Here is a 24,514-nt window from a genome sequence, read left to right as displayed (position 1 = left end):
GGGCGTGTCTATGAGTTCCGTTGTACGTCCTATGGTCACAGGAAAGCTGCACGCCGGATGTTTACAGCCGTGTCCTAGGAAACGGGGGCGTTTCTACAGTGTATCTCTGGTTGTGTTGCAGGAAGTCTGGTGTATCAGCAGGTGAGTCTCCTGTGTGTCCATTGTTTGTGGTATCGTTGTAGTGTGACCCCCCGTGTACAGGGAGCCCCGAGCGTGTGTATGGGAGAGAGATCTGTTCCTTGTCCTCATACCCCGCCGGCCTCACATAGGTGAAGATGTCCTGACATCATGATACAAATGGCTGCTACACATTCTGTATAATGACCATCAATCAGCACATTCTATGCCTTGAATCATGAATTTTTATACGATCAATCAGCACATTATTTCTACAAATCCTGCACTGTGTCAGGAAGAAGTCCACCATAGTACATGTTTGTTGTCATTGGAGGAGTTTCCATGGCAACCGTGGGAGGGCATTGTATTGTGTTGATGGAGCAAGGAAGGTGTTGTAACCCTTGCTAACCTTCTACTGCCCTTTTTAATGGGTTCTGGGTGTCGGGAATTTAAAGCGGGACTTCACCCATTGCGTTTGTTCCCTCCCCGCCCCTGCTCCGTGCCTCCACCTTGCAAGGTCCAGCGCGTGTGTAGATGCAATGCCGTTTTCTGGGACCATGTGCATGCATGCCGCCATTCATAATGCATAGTATGGGCACTGTAGCTGTCCACATTTTTTTTCTCATATTTTTGTAAGGGGAAGGACAAAAAAAAAATGTTGCTACAGGGAGGTAAGTTCTGCTTTAGGTTCATGTGATCACTCATTTGCTATCACATGATTGGGAGCCCATCCTACCAGCTTCCGATTGTAAACAATGGCCCAGAGATATCAGTGACAGTTCAGTCACGATGCTGGAATTACACTCTCAGCACAGAACAGTGGAGTTAGCAAACGCTTACACCGTACAGGAGGAGGGCCGTCTATGGCTGCAGAGCTGAAGCCAATTCTCATCATCTTTTACTATTTTAGCTTTACAGTCCGCTGATCCTGTGTGCGACCTGGCGCCATTTTTCTGTAGTCTAAGAAGAGCCTGACAAGACTTACAGTATCTCACAAAAGTGAGTACACCCCTCACATTTTTGTAAATATTTTATTATATCTTTTCATGTGACAACACTGAAGAAATGACACTTTGCTACAATGTAAAGTAGTGAGTGTACATCTTGTATAACAGTGTAAATTTGCTGTCCCTTCAAAATAACTCAACACACAGCCATTAATGTCTAAATCACTGGCAACAAAAGTGAGTACACCCCTAAGTGAAAATGTCCAAATTTGGCCCAAAGTGTCAATATTTCGTGTGGCCACCATTATTTTCCAGCACTGCCTTAACCCTCTTGGGCATGGAGTTCACCAGAGCTTCACAGGTTGCCACTGGAGTCCTCTTCCATTCCTCCATGACGACATCATGGAGCTGGTGGATGTTAGAGACCTTGCGCTCATCCACCTTCCATTTGAGGATGCCCCACAGATGATCAATAGGGTTTAGGTCTGCAGACATGCTTGGCCAGTCCATCACCTTTACCCTCAGCTTCTTTAAGCAGTGGCCATCTTGGAGGTGTGTTTGGGGTCGTTATGTTGGAATACTCCCCTGCGGCCCAGTCTCCGAAGGGAGGGGTTCATGCTCTGCTTCAGTATGTCACAATACATGTTGGCATTTATGGTTCCCTCAATGAACTGTAGCTCCCCAGTGCCAACAGCACTCAGGCAGCCCCAGACCATGACACTCCCACCACCATGCTTGACTGTAGGCAAGACACACTTGTTTTTGTACTCCTCACCTGGTTACCACTAAGGATGAGCTCCGGTGTGTTCGCATGCTGAACGTGCCGAGCCCGCCAGGAATCACAATCAGTGAGACATTTCCCGATGTGAGAGATCGGGAAATGTCTCCCTACCTGTGATTAGCGCTGCGCCGTGACGACTTCCTGGCGAGCTCGGCACGTTCAGCATGCGAACACACCGGAGCTCATCCTTAGTTACCACCACACATGCTTGACACCCTCAGGACTGGCCAAGCATGTCTCCAGACCTAAAACCTATTGAGCATCTGTGGGGCATCCTCAAATGGAAGGTGGAGGGGAGTGCAGGATTTCTAACATCCACCAGCTCCGTGATGTAATTATGGAGGAGTGGAAGAGGACTCCCGTGGCAACCTGTGAAGCTCTGGTGAACTCCATGCCCATGAAGTTTAAGGCAGTGCTGGAAAATAATGGTGGCCACACAAAATATTGACACTTTGGGCCCAGTTTGGACATTTTCACTTAGGGGTGTACTCACTTTTGTTGCCAGCGGTTTATACGTTAATGGCTGTGTGTTGAGTTATTTTGAGGGGACAACAAATTTACACTGTTATACAAGCTGTACACTCACTACTTTACATTGTAGCAAAGTGTCATTTCTTCAGTGTTGTCACATGAAAAGATATTAAAAATATTTACATAAATGTGAGGGGTGTACTCACTTTTGTGAGATACTGTATATGTGCCTCAGAGTTAAACTAAAGTCCACAGAATACTTTTTTGAAATAAGTTTTCTTTTTAAAGTGGAACTAAATCCTTTTATGTTTTTCATCCAAGAAAGCCGCCATCTTGGACTCTGTTTGATTTGCAGCTGTCATGGTGCTGCACATGTCATCAGTTATTACACCAGCCATTTGATGGTTTGACAGTCTGGTTGAGGACACAAGCAAATGTGACAGTTAGTATTCCTGGCATTCCGTGAATGTACAGTGAGGGGAAAAAGTATTTGATCCCCTGCTGATTTTGTACATTTGCCCACTGACAAAGAAATGATCAGTCTATAATTTTAATGGTTCATTTTAACAGTGAGAGATAGAATAACAACAAAAATATCGCAGTTCAAAAAAGTAATACATTGATTTGCATTTTAATGAGTAAAAAAAATATTTAATGCCCTATCAATCAGCAAGATTTCTGGCTCCCAGGTGTCTTCTATACAGGTAGCGAGCTGAGATTAGGAGCACTCTCTTAAAGTGAGTGCTCCTAATCTCAGCTTGTTACCTGTATAAAAGTCATGTGTCCACAGAAGAAATCAATCAATCAGATTCCAATCTCTCCACCATGGCGAAGACCGAAGAGCTGTCCAAGGATTTCAGGGACAAGATTGTAGACAAGGCTGGAATGGGCTACAAGGCTATCACCAAGCAGCTTGGTGAGAGGGTGATGAGCAGTTGGTGTGATTATTCGCAAATGGAAGAAACACAAAATAACTGTCAATCTTCTTTGGTCTTGAGCTCCATGCAAGTTCTCACCTTGTGGAGTTTCAGTTATCATGAGAATGGTGAGGAATCAACCCAGAGCTACACAAGAGAATCATGTCAATGATCTCATGGTAGCTGGGACCATAGTCACCAAGAAAACAATTGGTAACACACCACGCCGAAGGACTGAAATCCTGCAGCGCCTGCAAGGTCCCCCTGCTCAAGAAAGCACATGTACAGGCCCATCTGAAGTTTGCTAATGAACATCTAAATGATTCAGAGAAGAACTGGGTGAAAGTGTTGTGCTCAGATGAGACCAAAATCCAGCTCTTTGGCATCAACTCAACTCGCCATGTTTGGAGGAGGAGGAGGAATGCTGCCTATAACCCCAAGAACACCATCCCCACCATTAAACATGGAGGTGGAAAAATTATGGTTTGGGGGTGTTTTTCTGCTAAGAGGACAGGACAACTTCACCGCATCAAAGGGACAATGGACAGGCCATCTACCGTCAAATCTTGGGTGAGAAACTCCTTCCCTTAGCCAGGGCATTGAAAATAGGTCATGAATGGGTATTCCAGCATGACAGTGACCCAAAACACATGGCCAAAGCAAAAAAAGAGTGGTTCAAGAAGAAGCCAGTCTCCAGACCTTAATCCCAGAGAAAATATGTGGAGGGAGCTGAAGGTTTGAGTTACAAAACATCAGACTCGAAACCTTAATGACTTGGAGAGGGTTTGCAAAGAGGAGTGGGACAAAACCCCTCCTGAGATGTGTGCAAACCTGGTGGCCAACTACAAGAAACGTCTGACCTGTGATTGCCAACAAGGGCTTTGCCACCAAGTACTAAGTCATGTTTTGGAACGGGGTAAAACACTTTTATCACTCATTAAAATGCAAATCGATTTATTACTTTTTTTAAATGCGTTTTTCTGGATATTTTTGTTATTCTGTCTCTCGCTGTTAAAATAAACTTGCCATTAAAATTATAGACTGATCATTTTTTGTCAGTGGGCAAACGTCCAAAATCAACAGGGGATCAAATACTTTCTTCCATCACAGTATGCTTTTAGAAACCGATAAATCACGGGTTTAGTTCTGCTTTAAGGGCCAGTTCACACCACATGCAGTCTACTGCGTTTTTTTCTGCATCAAAAATGCATGGAAAGTAGGTTATATGGTCTTTAATGGCATAGTCCACACCAATGCTTGCAGTTCCAGTTCCAGAAAAAAAAAGTAGAACATGCTGCATTTTTTCCTACACTGGACTGTACTGGAACACTATAAAAAGCATCTGGAACGCACCAAAAAATGCACTGGAACACACATGTCCCTGTTTAGGTTTAAAAAAAAAAGAGGGGGAAAATGCACTGGACTGCATCAAAAATGGCTCAAAAACACACTGGACCGCATCAAAAACGTGCATGTATAAAAGCATCTGGAACGCATTTGGACTGCGTTTCTATGGTGTGAACTGGCCCTAAGAGCACTTTCACACTGACAGCGCGGGGGCATCGGCGGTAAAGTGCTGCTAGTTTTAGCGGCACTTTACTGACGTTTTAGAGGCGCTTTTTGGCCAATAGCGGGGCTCTTTTAACCCCCGCTATCGGCCGAATAAAGGGTTAAAATCACCCACAAATCGCCGCTTCCGAGGTGCTTTGCAGGCACTTCGGCGGCACTGCCCATTGATTTCAATGGGCAGGGGAGCTTTAGGAGCGGTACTTTTAGGAGCGGTGTCTCATACGTGAGTAGCGCCTGCATATGAAAACGGTGTTCAGACCACACACATGTGAGGTATCAACACGATCGTTAGAGTGAGAGCAATAATTCTAGCCCTAGACCTCCTCTGTAACTCAAAATATGCAACCTGTAGAATTTTTTTAAACATCGCCTATGGAGATTTTTAAGGGTAAAAGTTTGTTGCCATTCCAGGAGCGGGTGCAATTTTGAAGCGTGACATGTTGGATATCAGTTTACTCGGTGTAACATTATCTTTCAGAATATAAAAAAAATTGACTGGAGTCATAAATGATTACATGTGCAGCATCCTGGTGACTGCAAATCAAACAGAGACTAAGGCCCCTTTCACACGGCTGTCCGATCAGGTCAGCCTGTCAGCTTTTCAGGCGGACCTGATTGGACCCTTCAGTCTCTTCTATGGAGCGGCAGGTGTCCGCTGACACCCGCCACCATCCGATCCAAGCCAAATACAGACAGATGGTGGTCCTATTCCCCATTCATATATTGGATCAGATGGAAACAGACAGGCTGTGCATTTCCATCTTATTTCCCCATAGAGGAGAGTGGGACTGGGTCCATGTCCGCTATGCATAGCAGGGCAGACATGGACCTGTCATCCACCTGCTCAGCAGGGATCAGTGGAGAGATCCCCTGCTAAGCAAGCGGATAGTGTTTAGCGGAGGTGCCCCGGTGAAAGGGGCCTAAGTCTCCTTTCACACATGCAGACCGTTTTTCTAGTCTTCATCCATCGATTGGCGGATGAAAAACAAACATCAATACATCTCTATGGAAAAATGGATGATCATCTGTTTACATCCACATCCGTCAACATCCATTGTTTGGAACAGATCAAAGCCCTATTTTTCTCAAAATTGTATCGGATGAAAAATGGATGTAAACGGACAAAAGGTCTGTTTTTGCATGAAAAATTGGCTCTGGGACTCAAGTGTTTTCAGTGCACCATACCCGTACACCACCGCAACACAGTGCTGTCAATTGGGCACACAGGAGACAAGGCATTTTGACTTGTCATGTTGGATAGGACTGCACTAGAATAACTGATGTGAATGGACCCCAAATGTTTTTTTTTTTTTTTTTTAAAGTGTAGTTACACAGATACTATAAGAGGTGCCTATGTGTCATTTGCTATCATTTCATCTGATACTTATCATTGCAGATATGGTGCGCCTACATGTGAAACTCGGTGATGAAAGCCAGTTCCTCTTCGATACGACTGTCAATGTTCCTGTGGATGACCTAGTAAAAGATCTAGTAGTCATTTACAATGGCAGGCTTAAAGTTAGTAGGATTTGTTCAGGTAAGAAGGTTCTCACAACTATCGGAGATACAGTTAAGAGTATGAGGGATGAATGTGAGGCAATTATGACCCTACTGGCCAGTTTTCTCGATTCTTAAGCCAGGACTAGCACATCCTGAATAGATTTACAGTAGTTGTGGTTTTAACCAGTTTTATTCAACTTTTTTAAAGTTAACCATTTGTATATAGAAATTAAAGATTTGTTTATTTTTTAAACCTATTTGGTATGTGTATTTATTAGACCCTGCAAGGAACTTGTAAAGTCCCACCCCATTTTTGTTCTCATTCGGTATCAACAAAGCTCCCAACTGTCCCTGATTTCGAGGGACTGTCCCTGATTTGGAACAAAGTCCCTCTGTCCCTCATTCATCCTCATTTGTCCCTCATTTTGGTCTGATCTATATAGTTGTATATAAAATGCACTTTTTATCTATCAAAAAGTGTTTTCCAGTGCTAAACCTTTCATCTGATTTCTAAATTGCTGCATTTGTAAATTCCAAAAACCAATATAAAGGAATAATAGTGGTAAAAAAAGCAATTGTGGGTTTAACCAATCTTGTTTTTTTTGTACAGTTCTCCTTTAAGGGGGAGTGGCAAGGGGTGTGTCCTATGCCTGCATACTTTTGCTGATAGGTGTCCCTCATTCCCATCTCAAAAAGTTGGGAGGTACGTATCAGAGATACAGTATATATCTTCACGCGGTGTACAGATCAGTACACCCGTGTGAATGAGGCCTTAGGATAAACTGAGTGAACAAATCATCCTGTACAAAAACACTAGCAGGTCACTAACTTATTTGTTGCTTTGAGTTGTACTGTCATGTTTTTATACTTAAAGCTGCCTTGTAAAATGGAAATGGTTCACCGTTTATTGTATAGTATGTTAAAGTGGGCTGTGGGCTGTGGGCATATGCCCACTGACTTTACATTTCACTGTCAGTACTGTACTTTTAAGTACTGTCCATGGAGCCCACGATGTCGCCCCCCCCCCCAAGGCCGATTCGTTCACTGGCTCGGGTGCAGGCACTGCCAATCCAACTGAGTGAAACTGGCAGTGGAGCCTACAGGCTTCACAGCTGGTTTCCTACTGCAAATGCGCGAGTCGTGTGGCACTTTGTGAATGGCCAGCTCATCTTCTGGGACACGCGGGTCCCAGAAGGCAGCGGGGGTGAAGGAGGAGGGCCCTCCGCAGAAGAGGACATGACGTCCTGCATCGCGGCCGAGCTAGGACGGAAGTAAACTTACTACTTCTAAAAATGGAATGAAAAAAAAAAAATTAAAATAAAATGGATATACAAAAACGAGGGGTGGAGGGGTGGTCTTTAGTTTAAGACCACCTTGTAAAAGTGTGTGAAACTCCGCTTTAAGGATTCCATCTCTTTTTTATATATTTGTGGATTTCTATGACACCTGGCTGGTGGTAATATTTTTTGACTTGATACTCTATTTGTACCTTTTTTTTTTTTTTTTTTTTTACGAGTGTTTTGTAAAAGTTTGAACATTTTTCAATAATTAATAATAATAATTTTCAATTTGAAAGAAAAAAGGATGGCATCAGGTGTCGGCTTCTTTAACCACTCCAGCCCCGGAAGATTTGGCTGCCCGATGACCAGGCCATTGTTTTCGATACGGCACTGTGTTGCTTTAACTGACATTTGCGCAGTGGTGCGTTGTTGCACCCAAACAAAATTGACATCCTTTTTTCCCACAAAAAGAGCTTTTTTTTTGGTGGTATTTGATCGCGGTTTTTATTTTTTGCGCTATAAGAGCGACAATTTTGAAAAAAAAAACACAATATCTTTTACTTTTTGCTATAATAAATATCCCACTATTCTTATTAAATAAACTAATTTTCTCCTCAGTTTAGGCCGATATGTATTCTTCTACATATTTTTGGTAAAAAAAATCACAATAAGCGTATATTGATTGGTTTGCGCAAAAGTTATAGTGTCTACAAAATAAGGGATAGATTTATGGCATTTTTAATATTATTTTTTTTTTACTAGTAATGGCGATGATCTGCGATTTTTATCGGGACTGCGATATTGCGGCAGATAAATTGGACACTTTTGACACATTTTTGATACAGCGATCAGTGCTATAAAAATTTACTGATTACTGTATAAATGTCACTGGCAGGAAAGGGGCTAACACTAGGGGTGATCAAGGGGTTAAATGTGTTCCCTAGGTATGTTCTAACTGTAGGGGGGATGGGACTGACTAGGAGGAGAGAGAGATCACTGTTCATACATAGTATGAACACACAATCTGTCTCCTCTCCCCTGAGAGAACCGGGACCTGTGTGTTTACACACACAGATCCTGGTTCTCGCTCTGTCATGCCCGCCGGGCACTCGCATGGGCACACGCTGCGCGCCCCTAGTGGCCAAAAGGCGAAGCGATGTGAGGTAAAACTGCGGCTGCTGGTCAGCAAGCGGTTAACAGCTATTAATTGGTTAAGGATGCCAATGAGTGCCAGCTTGGTTATTCGCTGGTTGTTAAAGTGATTGTAACATCTCGTTTAAAAAAAACAAAAGAACAAACATGTTATACTTACCTCCTTTGTTCAGTTGGTTTTGCGCAGGGCAGCCCAGATCTTCCTCTTCTTGGGCCCCTCTTATGTGATCCTGGCCCCTCCCTCCTGTCAAGTGCCCCCACAGCAATTCGCTTGCTATGAGAGCACCCGAGCCGAGTGTCAGCACTGTGTGTCCATTCAGACACGGAGCTCCGGCCCCGCCCCCTCTCTCTGCTGATTGGCTAACTGACTTTGACAACCCTGTGAGTCAATGGCGCTGCTGTTGTGTCTCAGCCAATCAGGAGGAGAGTCCCGGACGGCTAAGATACTCGTGGACATCGCTGTAGAGGGATGGGGCTCAAATAAGTAATTAGGGAGTGCTGGGGGGGCTGCTATACACAGAAGTTTTTTTTTTATCCTAATGCATAGAATGTAGAACCTTCAGCCTTTACAACTCCTTTAAGTAGCCTGCACCCGCTGGTGTCCTTTATGAACTAGTGAATATAACATTACAATGCCTGCACCCCCCTTCTACGTGAATCCACATGACTAAGCTCCAGAGGGTGGAGCGAAATGCGTTGGAGGCGTGGCCTGGTCAGAGTCCAGGCTGAGGTTGCCACTCTGTTCACCTCAATAGGATTTCTCAGATGTGCGGCATCAGGGATCACCCCTTTCCTTTTTGAGCCATCTACGTCCATGGTGGTCACCCCCAGCTCAGTCTCTTGTGCCAATTCACTCTGACCAGGCGGTGCTGAGAGGTTGGTCTCTTTTGTCTCGGCTCTGGGCACGCTGTGTAAGATGGGCCAGCGCTGTGCCAGGCTATCAGGGGAGCAAGCAGGTGTGTGCCATTGCTACCACCGGGCACTTTGGAGGGAGGAGGAGCCGGGAAGACTGTGCAGGACAGCTGAATAGCTCTGTAAATGTTAGGGAGGAGAGGTGGGCGGCCGGACTGACTTCACTAAGCATGAAGAGATTTAGCAGAGAGAGCCTGAGAGTGACCACCATGGAGGTGTTGGTGGGGGGTTGGCAATGTATGTGTAACTGTCCACTGGTTGTTAAGAATGCTGGCGGGTGCCGGCTTTTTAACAAACCACATCCTGTCGTGTGACCCCAAAAACACATCAAAAGTGCATTCTTAGTGCATTTTTGGTGCGTTTCCAATGACTTACAATGGAAGGTGCACTTTTGAAAAGTGCACCAAAGATGCAGCATGTGAGACTTTTCAAACCGTAGAGCAAACGCAGCGCAGCAATGTGAAAAGTCATATAGGATTTAAAGGGAAATCATTTGTGCTTTTGTCACACTGGAGAGGTGCTTTCTAGAGAAGCACACCACTGTGAAAGGGCCCTAAAAATATAGTTTATGTTTTGGTTGGAGAAAAACTTGTAGTCACTAGGACCCACATGAAGATTGGGATCTAAAAAAAATCCTCGCTGCTGAAAGTTGCATTTATAGTCTGCCTTTTTTTCCCCCCTATATAGAGATGGCAGAGTTGGCAGAACATGGCATTATTCTGCCCCCTAATATGCAGGGATTGGCTGATGAGCAGATTGAAGATCTGAAACTAAAGAATGAATGGGAAGCTAAATGCGTGCCCAGTGGAGGAAGTGTCTTCAAAAAGGATGAGATTGGAAGACGCAGTGGACATGGTAATGATGTCATCTTCTCATTTTCGTAGTATTCCCTTTCTGATTTTATACCCGGCATTCCTTATCCTCTTACTGTAGAAGTAAATCATGACCTGCTATAACTGTACAACATATGGAATGTATTGCCACTTTCTTTTAGGGCTAGTTTACACTTGCTTCAAAACATGGCTTCGGACAGGCTTTGCTTTGGGGTTTTACTGGAAAGGGGGATTTGAGTAGAAGGAATTGTGACAGAACTGGGGAGAGGACTTGTGCTGGCATGGGGGATTTGGAGCGGGGGGGATTTTTGTTGGGAGGATGGGGGGAAGAGGATTTTACCCAGGATGGGGGGGAAAGTTGTGTTGGAAGTGAGGACTTGGGGGAGGGGATCTGTGCTAGAAGTGGGGAGAGGATTTTTGCTCAGAGGGGGATTTGAATAGACATCCTTCATGTTACACCCCATCACAAATACCGGTGCAATGTGAATCAAGTACCAGCACAGCTATAGACAGTGGGGGCCGCATTATGGAGGGGAAGGGGGGGGTCAGGGGGATGGTGAGGTGTAAGGGGGGGGGGGGGACAAACTGCACCTTCACCTGTGTAGACAAATTACCTTGCACTGGCCCTGGATATTGGTAATCCAAATTATATCATACTCTGTTATCTTTTTTTTTTCAGCACCTAATGACAGTATGAAGAAGGTGTTGCAAAAGACAATGGAGGAAGCAAAAGCCTTAATATCAAAGGTAATCTTGTTTTCCACACTATTATTCGTATTCTGTTGCTGAAATCAAATGAATAAAAAGACTCCCTGCAAAGGAAATAGAAAAATACTCACCTCTCCAACTGCCCAAGCTGCCGAACACCAAAGTAATGAAGAGAAATTGTCACTTTCTCCTCCTTTTAGCATGTTTCTTGTTAGCACATGTACATGCAGGACATATGATTGGCTTTCAGTGCGCCCCTTAGACTGACTCCTTATGTACAAGGAATAACGGGGGGATGAAATCAGTCAAATTAAGGTATTTGCACTATTGCATGTACAATACATTTATTATATTTAATAAATACATCATGGCATTCATTGGTGTATTTTATATCTGCCTGCAGTTTCACTTTAAAGCCAGATTTTCAGAACTGTAGAGATGCCGATTTGCCCTGAGTGTTGTCAGAACATGATGAAAAAGATTGCAGCTATATATTGTAAAATTTGTTTGAAATAAACTGGAAAGCATCTTTAAAAAGTCTCTTCTCCTTATGTAGAAACTAGCGGAGGCCAATGTGTGTGTAACAATAGACATGGTCAAGGATGCTTTGGATCAACTCCGTGGTGCTGTAATGATTGTGTATCCCATGGGATTACCTCCACATGATCCAATCAGGATGGAGTTTGAAAATAACGAAGACCTCTCTGGAACTCAGGTATAATACCCCCTCTTCCATTGTCCTGGCTTCTTTTACTGACAAGCAGTCTTTGTCAGTATCTGTGTGTTTTTAAGCATACTTAGAAGTCACCAAATCTTGGTGTCTTTGGTCCACTCGTGTGAAAGGGGCCCAAATCTGGTCCACCTGTCAGTTTTTCAGACAGACTCAATTGGACCCTCAATTCTCCTCTATGGAGCAGTGGGTGTAAACATGTGTTTGTTGGCCCCCACCAACATCCGATCCACTAAAAACAGGTGGATGGGAATCCGTTCTCCTTCTTTTCCATTTACATCCGACCGCCCATAGAGGAGAACGGGCTGTGTCTGCTCTGCATAAGTGGACACGGACCACCCATCTGCCTGCTCAGGAGGGATCAGCAGGCAGACCCCCCCCCCCATTGAGCAAATCCCACGCGGAAGGGGCCTTAGTCCTGTGTTTTCAAAGCTGTTCATATGCTGTTTTTTGTTCTGGTCTGGATAATGGCTACCCAGACCAGTGCAGGAACATTCATCCAGCAACATAATGTGGTAAGAGACCAGGAAAAAATTTTGGGATCTTAAAGTGATTGTAAAGTCTCAAGTCAAACATGTTATACTTATATGCACTGTGAAATGGTTTTTCACAGAGCAGCACCGATCCCCCTCTTCTGGGCTCCCTCTTTGCTGCTCCTGGCCCCTCTCTCATATTGAGTGCCCCCACAGCAAGCAGCTTGCTATGGGGGCACCCGAGCCGAGTCACAGCTCCGTGTGTCCATTTATACACAGAGCCATGACCCAGCCACGCCCCCTTTCTCTTCTCATTGGCTGACTGACTTTGACAGCAGCGGGAGCCAATGGTGCACTGCAGTCACTGCAAATCGCAACACATGAGACTGTCGCCCAAAAGAATCGCCTGCTCCGTTTTTAAGCGGCAAGCTTTGCGCGCACCGATTTTGTCGGAGTGGCAGTGCTGGATATAGGATCCGCCCGGGTCCCAAATGCTCTAGGTACGCCCCTGGGTACCTATACTGCTTTAATTTAAAAACACCAAAATATATATATATAATATTAGTATACAATATATATTAGTATACAATATATATATATATAAAATCAATGCATTATTCATACATCTTGCGCACAAAATGCTGCACCATTTTGTGTCTTTCTTTTCAACAGCTTTAACCTACCCGCCACTGCATCCTAAAATGTATACATAATTTTTGGCTTTAGCTAAAATGTAACATTGCAGATTTTTTTAGATCTGTGCCAAGATGAATGGAGGAGGACACCTCTTGTGTGGTCATGCTAGAACATTCCTAAAATAAAAATTGCTGCTAAGCTGAAGTAGGAGTTGAGCCATTCTTTGGTGAAATGACATTTCTCATTCAGACATTCTTTATAATCTTTACTTGGTACTTGTAAATATGCCATCCAATTGATCTTTCTCTAGAGGATGGTATGAGACAGACCAGTTCCCAGATTTGTCCACATCATTGTTATCAGGACAATGTATGATGGGAAGGGGAGGCCTGAGAAAGACACGGCCTGTGATCAAATATTGTCCCTCGAATTGGCCTTACATATTCATCTTCTCCCATGTCACTGGTGTGCTTTGTCCTCTCTGACCCATGCCTGATCTATGTGTTGTCTTTGGACTAAGCTCCAGACTGTTTCCTTGGTCTTCTTGACGTTTGCCTGCCTTTCCTTTGTGACTCCTCACACATTCATGTTGGACTCTGTTTAGTTTACAGTGCTAAAAGTTTTTTGAATTTGTAAATTAAGATGCTCAGCACATCTTGAATGTCTTTATCTGTAGACCTGCACCGTGTTATGGTGCAAACCAGCCTAAAGCTTCACTAAAGCTAAGATCTTCAACTTGACCTACCGTAGACTGCTTATTGTTCATGAGTCTCGATTATCCTGAGATAGTACCAGAATGCTAATATTTTTTTTATCCAAAAGTGTCCTTGTTTTCTGTTAGTATACAAGGTGTGACAATTTAATTCCTGAAATGGACTGTAAAAAAAAAGTTTGCTTACCTATACACTATGGACTGTTGTCACCTTCAAAGTAGTCCCCTTGTAAAGCATTGCACTTTTGTAGATGACAACTGTCAGAAACATTCCTGGAATTCGTTTTCTGAAACGCTGAGCAGTATTTCCTCCGCGGCGCTCCTGGTTCCTCCTCTTCTCCAGTGCCCCGATGGAGAAGCGCTTTCCCTGGGGGCACTCGTGCGGGCATGCTCCCGTGTCCTGCTGCTGCGTCCATTGACACAGACAGCTGGACCCACCCCCCGGCTTCCGCATCGCTGGATTTGATTGCTCATTCCCGTTGCTGGAAAGACTGGGTTCAGGTAAGTAAAAGGGGGGCTCTGGGGGGCTGCTGCACTACAGACGGTTTTTCACCTTAATGCATAGAATTCATTAGGGTGAAAAACCATGAGGGTTTACAACCCCTTTAAGACTAAAATAATTGTGAAGATACTCCATAAAGACTGAGTCAACTGGCCTGCGACCCAGGCTAGTGCAAGTTAGAACATATAGGAACAAGCTCCAGTGCATATTAGGGCTGCGCATCTTCACTGGCCTCACGATTCGATTCGATTACGATTATCAAGTCAACGATTCGATTCGATTCGATTCCGCGATGCATCACGATGCATCACGATTACAGCGCAAGTCCGCAGGTGCTCATGGTTTTCATCAAAAAAAATTAAAGTAGTCAGGAGAACTCCATTTTTTTTATTCTATCTGTTCTTAAGAAAAAAAAGAGACAGCAGAGGAGCTCCAGGCTCTCTTCCAAAATACTAAAGGAGATGGTCAGAGCCTGCGGACATGCTACAGGAGATGATCAGAGACTGCAGACAGACATGCTACAGGAGATGATCAGAGACTGCAGACAGACATGCTACAGGAGATGATCAGAGACTGCAGACAGACATGCTACAGGAGATGATCAGAGACTGCAGACAGACATGCTACAGGAGATGATCAGAGACTGCAGACAGACATGCTACAGGAGATGATCAGAGACTGCAGACAGACATGCTACAGGAGATGATCAGAGACTGCGGACATGCTACAGGAGATGATCAGAGACTGCGGACATGCTACAGGAGATGATCAGAGACTGCGGACATGATACAGGAGATGATCAGAGACTGCGGACATGCTACAGGAGATGATCAGAGACTGCGGACATGCTACAGGAGATGATCAGAGACTGCGGACATGCTACAGGAGATGATCAGAGACTGCGGACATGCTACAGGAGATGATCAGAGACTGCGGACATGCTACAGGAGATGATCAGAGACTGCGGACATGCTACAGGAGATGATCAGAGACTGCGGACATGCTACAGGAGATGATCAGAGACTGCAGACATGCTACAGGAGATGATCAGAGACTGCAGACATGCTACAGGAGATGATCAGAGACTGCAGACATGCTACAGGAGAAGATCAGAGACTGCAGACATGCTACAGGAGATGATCAGAGACTGCGGACATGCTACAGGAGATGATCAGAGACTGCGGACATGCTACAGGAGATGGTCACAGACTGCGGACATGCTACAGGAGATGGTCACAGACTGCGGACATGCTACAGGAGATGGTCACAGACTGCGGACATGGCACAGGAGATGGTCACAGACTGCAGACATGGCACAGGAGATGGTCACAGACTGCAGACATAGTACAGGAGATGGTCAGACACTGGGACATGGCGCAGGAGATGGTCAGACACTGGGGACATGGCACAGGAGATGATCAGACACTGGGGACATGGCACAGGAGATGATCAGACACTGCGGACATGGCACAGGAGATGATCAGACACTGCGGACATGGCACAGGAGATGATCAGACACTGCGGACATGGCACAGGAGATGGTCAGACACTGGGGACATGGCACAGGAGATGGTCAGACACTGGGGACATGGCACAGGAGATGGTCAGACACTGCGGACATGGCACAGGAGATGGTCAGACACTGCGGACATGGCACAGGAGATGGTCAGACACTGCGGACATGGCACAGGAGATGATCAGACACTGGGGACATGGCACAGGAGATGGTTTAGACACTGGGACATGGCACAGGAGATGGTCAGATACTGCGGACATGGCACAGGAGATGGTCAGACACTGGGACATGGCACCGGAGATGGTCAGACACTGGGACATGGCACAGGAGATGGTCAGACACTGGGACATGGCACAGGAGATGGTCAGAGACTGCGGACAATAATGCAGAGTTGTGGTGTGATGAAGGCGCCCCCCCCCTCCCCCTCTGTACTTACATGCTGCTCTGCCAGTGGCAGCCTGTAATGAGCAGGGCGATCTGCCTGCTCACCATCTCCCCCCGATCTCCATTCGTGCGGCCGGTGTTCCGCCAGTTGTCACATCTCAGGTCAGTGAATTCTCCCGGTAGAGCGCTCCGTGCATAAAGTTGTTATTAGTGTGTGTATATTCCGGTCATGTGACTCTTAGCCGCGCCTCCCTCCTCTCACGTCTCTCCTGATGTCAGCCCCGCCCGCCTCTCTTCTGACCTGTTAGCTCCAGTCAGTGGGCGGAGCTGACACCAGGAGAGACTGAGAGGAGAGAGGCGCGGCTGAGAATCACATGACCGGAATATACACACACTAAAAACAACTTTATGCACGGAGCGCTCTACCGGGAGGGGGCGGGGCCAGACATCGATTTTTAGGGTCGCATGCATCGATGCCGCATCGGGGACACCCAAATCGTGATGCATCGATGCTGCGATTAATTTCAGCAGCCCTAGTGCATATGGCTGCATGACTTACCACCATTGTGCTACGCTGAGTACGTTCCGTGATTTAAATTGTCATACCTCGTACTGTGAAATAATTTTTGCCGAGATTAATTTCCTATCGTCATGACCAGGGTGAATACTTTGAAGTAGATGTTTTAACTGAGTGATATTTAGTTTGCTAAAGGATTGTGTCATTAACTGCCATTTGTTCAATAAAATACTTATTTTCAAATTTTTCCCATTTTTGCTGCATCTTGGTGCTGCTGATATATAGTTACATAGTAGGTGAGGTTGAAAAAAGACACAAGTCCATCAAGTCCAACCTATGTGTGATTATGTGTCAGTATTACATTGTATATCCCTGTATGTTGCAGTCATTCAGGCACTTATCTAATAGTTTCTTGAAGCTATCGATGCTCCCCTCTGAGACCACCGCCCGTGGAAGGGAATTTCACATCCTTGCCGCTCTTACAGTAAAGAACCCTCTACGTAGTTTAAGGTTAAACCTCTTTTCTTCTAGTTTTAATGAGTGGCCACGAGTCTTGTTAAACTCTCTTCTGCGAAAAAGTTTTATCCCTATTGTGGGGTCACCAGTACGGTATTTGTATATTGAAATCATATCCCCTCTCAAGCGTCTCTTCTCCAGAGAGAATAAGTTCAGTGTTCGCAACCTTTCCTCATAACTAAGATCCTCCAGACCCTTTATTAGCTTTGTTGCCCTTCTTTGTACTCTCTCTATTTCCTGTACATCCTTCCTGAGGACTGGTGCCCAGAACTGGACAACATACTCTAGGTGCGGCCGGACCAGAGTCCTGTAGAGCAGGAGAATTATCGTTTTATCTCTGGAGTTGATCCCCTTTTTAATGCATGCCAATATTCTGTTTGCTTTGTTAGCAGCAGCTTGGCATTGCATGCCATTGCTGAGCCTATCATCTACTAGGACCCCCAGGTCCTTTTCCATCCTAGATTCCCCCAGAGGTTCTCCCCCCAGTGTATAGATTGCATTCATATTTTTGCCACCCAAATGCATTATTTTTCATTTTTCTACATTGAACCTCATTTTCTGCAGCTTCTTTGCTACAGTACAGAGACATGAGTAGAGTGTAACTTTGTACACTTTCAATAAAGTTGGAAAAAAAAGTAAAATGCAATACTCTGAAACCACATAGCAAAAGGGACACCATTAAGTCCTTTTTCACACTTGTGTATGGGGCTGACTACGATTACCTGCAAACTGCTTACGGGGCTGATCATCCGCAAGGTAAATGCTTTGTGTACGATTTACATGCAAGCTCCCACAAATGGCTGCGGGTGCTCACAGCCTCCCATCGCTTTTTACAGGGCTTCCTGCCTGTAGATGTTCACAGGAAACCCAGATGAGTCTCTAGTGGGAAAATTAAACCCTTACCCATAGCTGCAGCTGTTTGCAGGAACCCCTGATGAAGCATAGTTGGACCAATATGCAAGTGTGAATGAAGAAAAAAGCTCCAAAATTTTAAATAAAGTGGTGTGGAGTCCCCCTAAAATCCATACCAGATTCTTATCTGATCCTGCAACCCAGCAAGTCAGGAAATAGAGGGGTTTGTGGGCAGGGGGCTTATTGGAATCTGGAAGCCCCCTTCAACAAGAGGGTCCACAGATCCCACCCCCCCTTCCCTATGTAAATGAGTAGGGGGTACCCCTACTCATTCACCAAAAAGTGTCAAAAAGAAATAAAAACACACACACAGTTTTTGACCATTCCTTTATTAAAAAACAAAAACAAAAAAAAACAATGTCCCCCGGTTCCCGCAGCTAATTGTGCCCATTCATGGGTAATCACTCAGACTGCCCATGTCCAGGGCCAATTGCTGCATAAGTGATTACATGCCAGTGGGTGTGATTAGCTGCAGGCTCCCGTTTGCTTTCAGTGGGCCTGCCTACTTGCAGCTAATCTTGGAAATCCTTGCTGAGGTTCTTGCATCTAATCACAGGCAGGGAGCATTCCCTGGTGTGAATACACACTTAATTTTCTCAACTTTTACCTATGGATCAGATAAAATGATGGTTTTTCCCACATTCCAGTCATTTTTGTTAATTTCTCCATATGTTGCTGTATTCTAGGCCGGACAGATGGTCATTGAGGAACCTGATGCCCAGTTGTGGTGGGCTGGGAAAGAGCTCCTGAGGAATAAGAAACTTGCTGACTACGTGGGCAAAAATGAAAAGACTAAAATAATTGTGAAGATACAAAAGGTACTCAACACATTTCTATATTTGCACAAGTGATGAATATGAACACCTAGAGTAGAAAACCAGATGCTGTCATCCAGTTACAGTGCAGGCAGCCATATTTAAACCTGCACTACTTCAGCCTATCAGTACACATACAAATATTCTATATGGCCAAAGATTTGCAGACATCTGACTATCACACCCATATGAGCTTGTTGGACATTCCATTCCAAAAAAACGTGAGCATTAATATGGAGTAGTGTGTTTATGTAAATTTGTGCCCATTCAGCCCAAAGAACATTTGTATTGTCAGTTACTGTTGTTGTTGTTGAATAGGAAGACCTGGCTCACCATTGGTGTTCCAGTTCATCCCAAAGGTTTTGTAGGGTTGAGGTCAAGGCTTTGTGCAGTTCCTTCATACTATTGCTCATCACACCATGTCTTTGTGGAGCTGGCTTTGTGTACAGGTCCACAGTCATGCTGGAAGAGAAAAGGGCCTTTCCCAAAATGTTGCTACAAGGTTGGAAGCGCACAATTGTCTGAAAAGTCTTTGAATGCTGGAGCTTTGAAGAAGTACTAAACATTCTGGGGCTGATTTATTAAAGCTAAAGAGTGCAAAATTTGGTGCAGCTGTGCATGGAAGCCAGTCGGCTTCTGTTTCAATTGTTTTTATTGAATATTTGGAAAGTAAAGAACAAACAGTATAAAGCAGAGCAGCAAACAATCCTTGTTAAGCTCTGTACCTTCAAAAACCTGCATACATATTATAAAGACACATGTAATAAGAGAGGGGACCTAGAAGAGCCATGGCAGAGAAGAGAAACTGACCATGGTCTCCCCTATAATAACCCACTAAGAGGGAGATCACATTTATGAGAGAAAAAAAAGGGGCTACTTAACTTATCCCCATAATGCCCTAAGGAATGAATAAAGATCATCACAGAGAGGTTTTATCTGGTCTGCCTATGGTACATAGAGGAATTATGAAGTTTAACACATCAAAAGTATGTATCCTCTGCAAAGAGATCTGTAGATTGAGAAGACAATTGGCTTATATTGAACAATTCAAATGATCTCTCTATTGTCATACTACTTATAGTCATTTATGGGGGATACTACACCCCAGTACTGACAATTTGTTGAACACTGGGAAGGTAACTTCAACTTGTTCAATTAAGCTTTAAAAAAAAAGCCTGGAGGATGATTGGTTTCTATTCAGAGCTGCACCAGATTTTGCACTCTCCAGTGTTAGTAAATCAACCCCTCAGTGTCTTTTTTTTTTTTTTTCCATGAATGCATGGTCTTCCAGTAGTAATGCATGCCCGAGTACATTGAGTTGCCCCAGTGTGCCCAACGTACATAATTTTCATGTTCACCACCCCTGGCTCCAGGTTGCAGATCACTGCTTCCCTGAACTTCTAAGTGGCCTATGTACTTCACATGCACTGTTTGGAAGGGGCAGCACAGGCATAGGGAGGAGGGAAGCAGGGGAGTGACTTGCTGCTGGGGCTGTTCTTTTCTATGCACTTAAAGTGATACTAAAGTCTTGTTTTTTTTTTTTTTTTTTCTTTAAAAATAATAAACATGTTATACTTACCTGCTCTGTGAACTGGTTTTGCACAGAGCAACCCAGATCCTCCTCCCTCGCTGGCTCTTCTGGCCCCTCCCTCCTGTCGAGTGCCCCCACAGCAAGCAACGTTAGGACCACAATAGACCTCATTTGTTATATGTGCTGTCTAGTTTTTAATAGAACATTCATTCACGTTTTATAACGAATTTCCTTCAGTAATTTTCATCCACTGACAGCCCAGAGTGCAGTCTTGGTTGTACGTGATATTAATGATATCCTATGGAATGCTGACAGTGTACATAAATAGTGTGCATGTCTCTTGATTTGACCTTTATCACTACCTATGTATTTTAGTATATATTTGTGCTTTAAACCCATCTAGAGAGGACAAGGAGCTCCAGCAAGAGAGCCCGCCATTTCAGAGGAAGAGCAGAAGAACATGATGATGTATTATCACAGGAGACAGGAGGCACTTAAGGTAATACATGTGGTAACTTACTTATGTGTTCATTAACTCCAGCTCAGCTCCAGTGAGAGGTATGGAGTGTAGTTGGAATTTAGGCAAATACATTTCCTAAAGCCGCTGAACTTTCTGTGCTGCACTGCACTGACTGTGCTACAAACTTATGGTTTTGCACTGTAGCCTCTATGTTGTATTTCTCCTGCTGTACCATCGAGTTCTCTCTGTACAGAGCTATACTATAAGGACAAAAGTTTTGGATGCCTGACCATCATACCTCCACTATATTGCCACTTGTACGAAGTTGTGGACCCACCTCCAGAATGTGTTTTCTATGTAGGGTAGTGTTTATACTACAGCATACAAAGGCATGTTAGAAAATGTACGTTTAAAGGAGAAGTACAGCCAAAGCTCATTTTGGCTTTACTTCTCCTGTGGACTACAGGAGTGCAGTTAGTTGTGCACTCCTGTGACCCATTTTCAGCAGACAGTGAGCTGAAGTCACAGAGCCAGTCCAGGTTGGGGCAAGATCATGACCATATGGTTGGGATCTGCCCACATGCCTGGACCGTTACCTGGCTCAGCCTCTCAGGGAGCTACTGAGAGCCTGAGCTGACCACTCCCGCCCCCTCCACAGGCCGGCACTCCAGTGAGTGCTAGAGGAGCAGAGCAGACAACTGTGACAGTCGCCAGCTCTCTGCTCAGACAGCTTAAAGAACCAAGCGATCAGCGGTGTTTAATCGCTCTGTTCTCAGCCTTAGAGCTAGTGGGGTACCAATGCTGCATCCACCTAGGTAAGTATGATTCTACTATAAAAAAATTCCCATACTTTTGTAACTGTGACAGCAGTTTGGGGAAGGCCCTTTTCTTTTCCAGCATGACTGTGCCCCTGTGTACTAAGACGTGGATTGGTGAGTTTAGTGTGGAGGATCTCAAGTGGCCTGCACAGAGCCCTGACCTCAACCTACTGAACACCTTTACTAAAAATTGGAAGATCAGTTGAAAGCTATCCAACATCTGTACCTGGCCTCACAAGGAGAAAAAAAACGGCACATCGCTGTTTACCAACATGGGGCTCTCTTTTGTCATCATTGGCCCGGATCCACTGATCATCATGTGCTGAAGAACACGCATGCTTCCTACCCAGGCAAGCTGGATCACGTACATGTAAGTGATCCGGCGCAGTGGGCCTGCTCTGCCACAGTATATACGCAGTAGGCAGTCGCCAAGTGGTAAGAGTATAAGTTCACCTTCAAAACATATTACATGTTCTACCCGTTTTTAGGGTTGAACATCATGTAACCTGTCCCAGCATCTGCAGTCTCTCCCTCTGATTCCCCCCCCCCCCCATAACAGGGAGCAGGGTATCTTCTCCCTGAACCCACTATCACAATTTTAAAAAACTTAGCCATGCAGGACTCTGCATACACGTGTGGGTCATTGATTCACAGTTACCTGTAAATCAATGCCTTCAAGTACCATCAGTCATTGCCATTGATGGCTTGTAGTTGTCAATGAACTACGAGGGTTCTGGTAAGCGCTCTCATAGTCCATTGTTCTACCTGCTCTCAGATAGCTGCCTGTCCATACGCGGTACAAGCAGACAGCTATGCTGAGAGTCTGCTGCAGCCTGGGATTGTGCCCGCGATCTGCTGATTGTGGGTGCAATGATCTGCAGGCTCCTTACAAAAAAAAATGCACATTTTTTTTTTTTCTTTTAAAAGGTGAGCGTATCCTTTAAATATTTTACAAGCTGTCAATAGGGTTAGTACAGACTGATGGTTTATAATTTGTATACAGACTAACGTGTATATCACACATGGATAAATAGACTCTTGGCTTTCTTGCTAACCAGCAAGCTGTTGTTTGTCTCTTGGTTCCAGAAACTTGAAGAGGATGAGGATATCTCATATATGAATGCTGACTGGGCGGACAGTAACTCCCTAAAAAGACAGTTCCAGGGTGTAAAGAACATTAAATGGAGGCCGGCGTAAGAATCCAGCAATCGTCCTCATTCACAAATGTCTGGTATATGTAGTACATCGACAAGTTTTAATTGTCATCCCCTGTCCTATATAAATAAATTATCTTTCTTTATATTTAGTGTTTGTGGCTTTCATCACAGTTCCTGGCTGTAGAATACCTTACAGTAGTGCCCTAACAAATACAATACATTTTAGGAAAATCACTGTGTAGTGAAATTCGCTATTCAATAATGAACTGTAATTGGCCAAACACAGATCACCTCTCATTTCAGGGATGGTTCTACCGGCAGTCTGAAGAACTGTTAAAAGAGATGTATAGCCAAAGTGATTTTGGTTGTACTGGGATCACAGCAGTGCAATTAATTCAGCACTCTTGTGACCTGTGTTCAGCCGACAGCGGGCTAAAGTCTGCTGGTCACTCAGCTGGTCCAAGCTCGGGAAAGATCCCATCTTTAAAGTCAGGATCCACCCAGATGCTTGGACCAGCAGTTGGCTCAGGCTCTCAGCGAACTGTCGAGAGCCTGAGCCAGCCGCTTTCACCCCCTCCACAGCCCAGCACTCCAGTGAGCGCTGGAGGGGCAGAGCAGAGAGCAGTTACCTGAAAAGCACTCTGCTCACTGAAGGCTGAGAACTGAGTGATCAGTGGTCTTTGATTGCTCAGTTCTCAGTCTTAGAAGCTGTGGGGGATAGATGAGGCATCAAGCCGATGCTGCATCCACCTAGGTGAGTATGATTTTTTAGTTTTTTTTTATATTCCCATAATTCTCTTTTAAGGTTTCGTTCACACGGGCAATTAGGAACAGCAGATTCCTGCATGGGAATTACACCTGTAGGCAAACACCTGTGGCAGAGAAGCCTGTACAAAAGAATGTCAGGCTGACGGCAGCAAAATCTGTCTGCGATTCCTATGGTTATAGACAGATGACCGGCCCCGGAAGCAATCTTTCTGAGTAAGGGGCCGATTATCTGTCCCCCTAACTGCAGTTAATAATGTTCAATATGTAGTGCTGAAAAGTATTGTCAGAGATTGCAGATCTACTAGAAATCACTGCTAATACACCTTTACTTATCAATGCTCCCACTACAAATGTTTGGGGTCCAAGGGCCACACAAGGGCATTATGAGGCTCTTGTACAGACAGTTAGGCCCCAGGGCCCTACAAGAATGCATGTCACTCGAGTTCTGACTTAACTGGCTGCATACTTGTACTGAGCGAAAAATTTATAAAGTACTCAAAATGCCAGGCAACCAGCATTTTCGTACCAGTGATGACCTCCATTATTATTTTACAACATCTTTTTTTAAAGAATACAGTATTTTAAACACTTTGCAAATCTGTATTGACTCCCTGGAAAGCAGGCTCATTTTAACATAGGCCACTGTGTGGCGCTCTAATGCTTAGTAACACATTGCATTAAAGTAACATCGTCACTGTTTTAGAATCTTTCAGTGCTAATATTCAGAAGATTAGGATGTCTTTTTTTTTTTTTATAGATTTTAAAATCAACTAAATGTTTGAAAATAATTATTTTAAAAATACCCTTTTAATATTGGGCAGATAGGATCAAAATTCGAAAGAGTTTAAGTTTGCTTTTTCTTTTAAATAAATATTTTTGA

General features: G+C 44.4%; 1 protein-coding gene across 2 annotated transcripts; it reads left to right on the top strand.

Moving 5' to 3' along the window:
• On the top strand, positions 1–23,009 carry CFAP298 (cilia and flagella associated protein 298). Of its 2 annotated transcripts, none has more exons than XM_073617125.1 (8): positions 1–141; positions 6,199–6,339; positions 10,334–10,501; positions 11,159–11,226; positions 11,744–11,902; positions 18,772–18,903; positions 20,835–20,930; positions 22,796–23,009. In XM_073617125.1, the coding sequence occupies exons 2-8, from the start codon at positions 6,201–6,203 to the stop codon at positions 22,904–22,906; spliced, it is 873 nt and encodes a 290-aa protein (XP_073473226.1). In that variant the 5' UTR covers positions 1–141; positions 6,199–6,200; the 3' UTR covers positions 22,907–23,009. The 2 variants fall into 2 exon arrangements, with proteins under 2 accessions (XP_073473226.1, XP_073473227.1); XM_073617126.1 differs by lacking the exon at positions 1–141 and adding an exon at positions 2,735–2,758.
• The last annotated feature ends 1,505 nt before the right edge of the window (positions 23,010–24,514 follow it).

The sequence above is a fragment of the Aquarana catesbeiana genome, linkage group LG02 (assembly GCF_042186555.1).
Source record: "Aquarana catesbeiana isolate 2022-GZ linkage group LG02, ASM4218655v1, whole genome shotgun sequence".
NCBI classification, from domain to species: Eukaryota; Metazoa; Chordata; class Amphibia; order Anura; family Ranidae; genus Aquarana; species Aquarana catesbeiana.
This window is presented reverse-complemented; position numbering and strand designations above follow the sequence as displayed.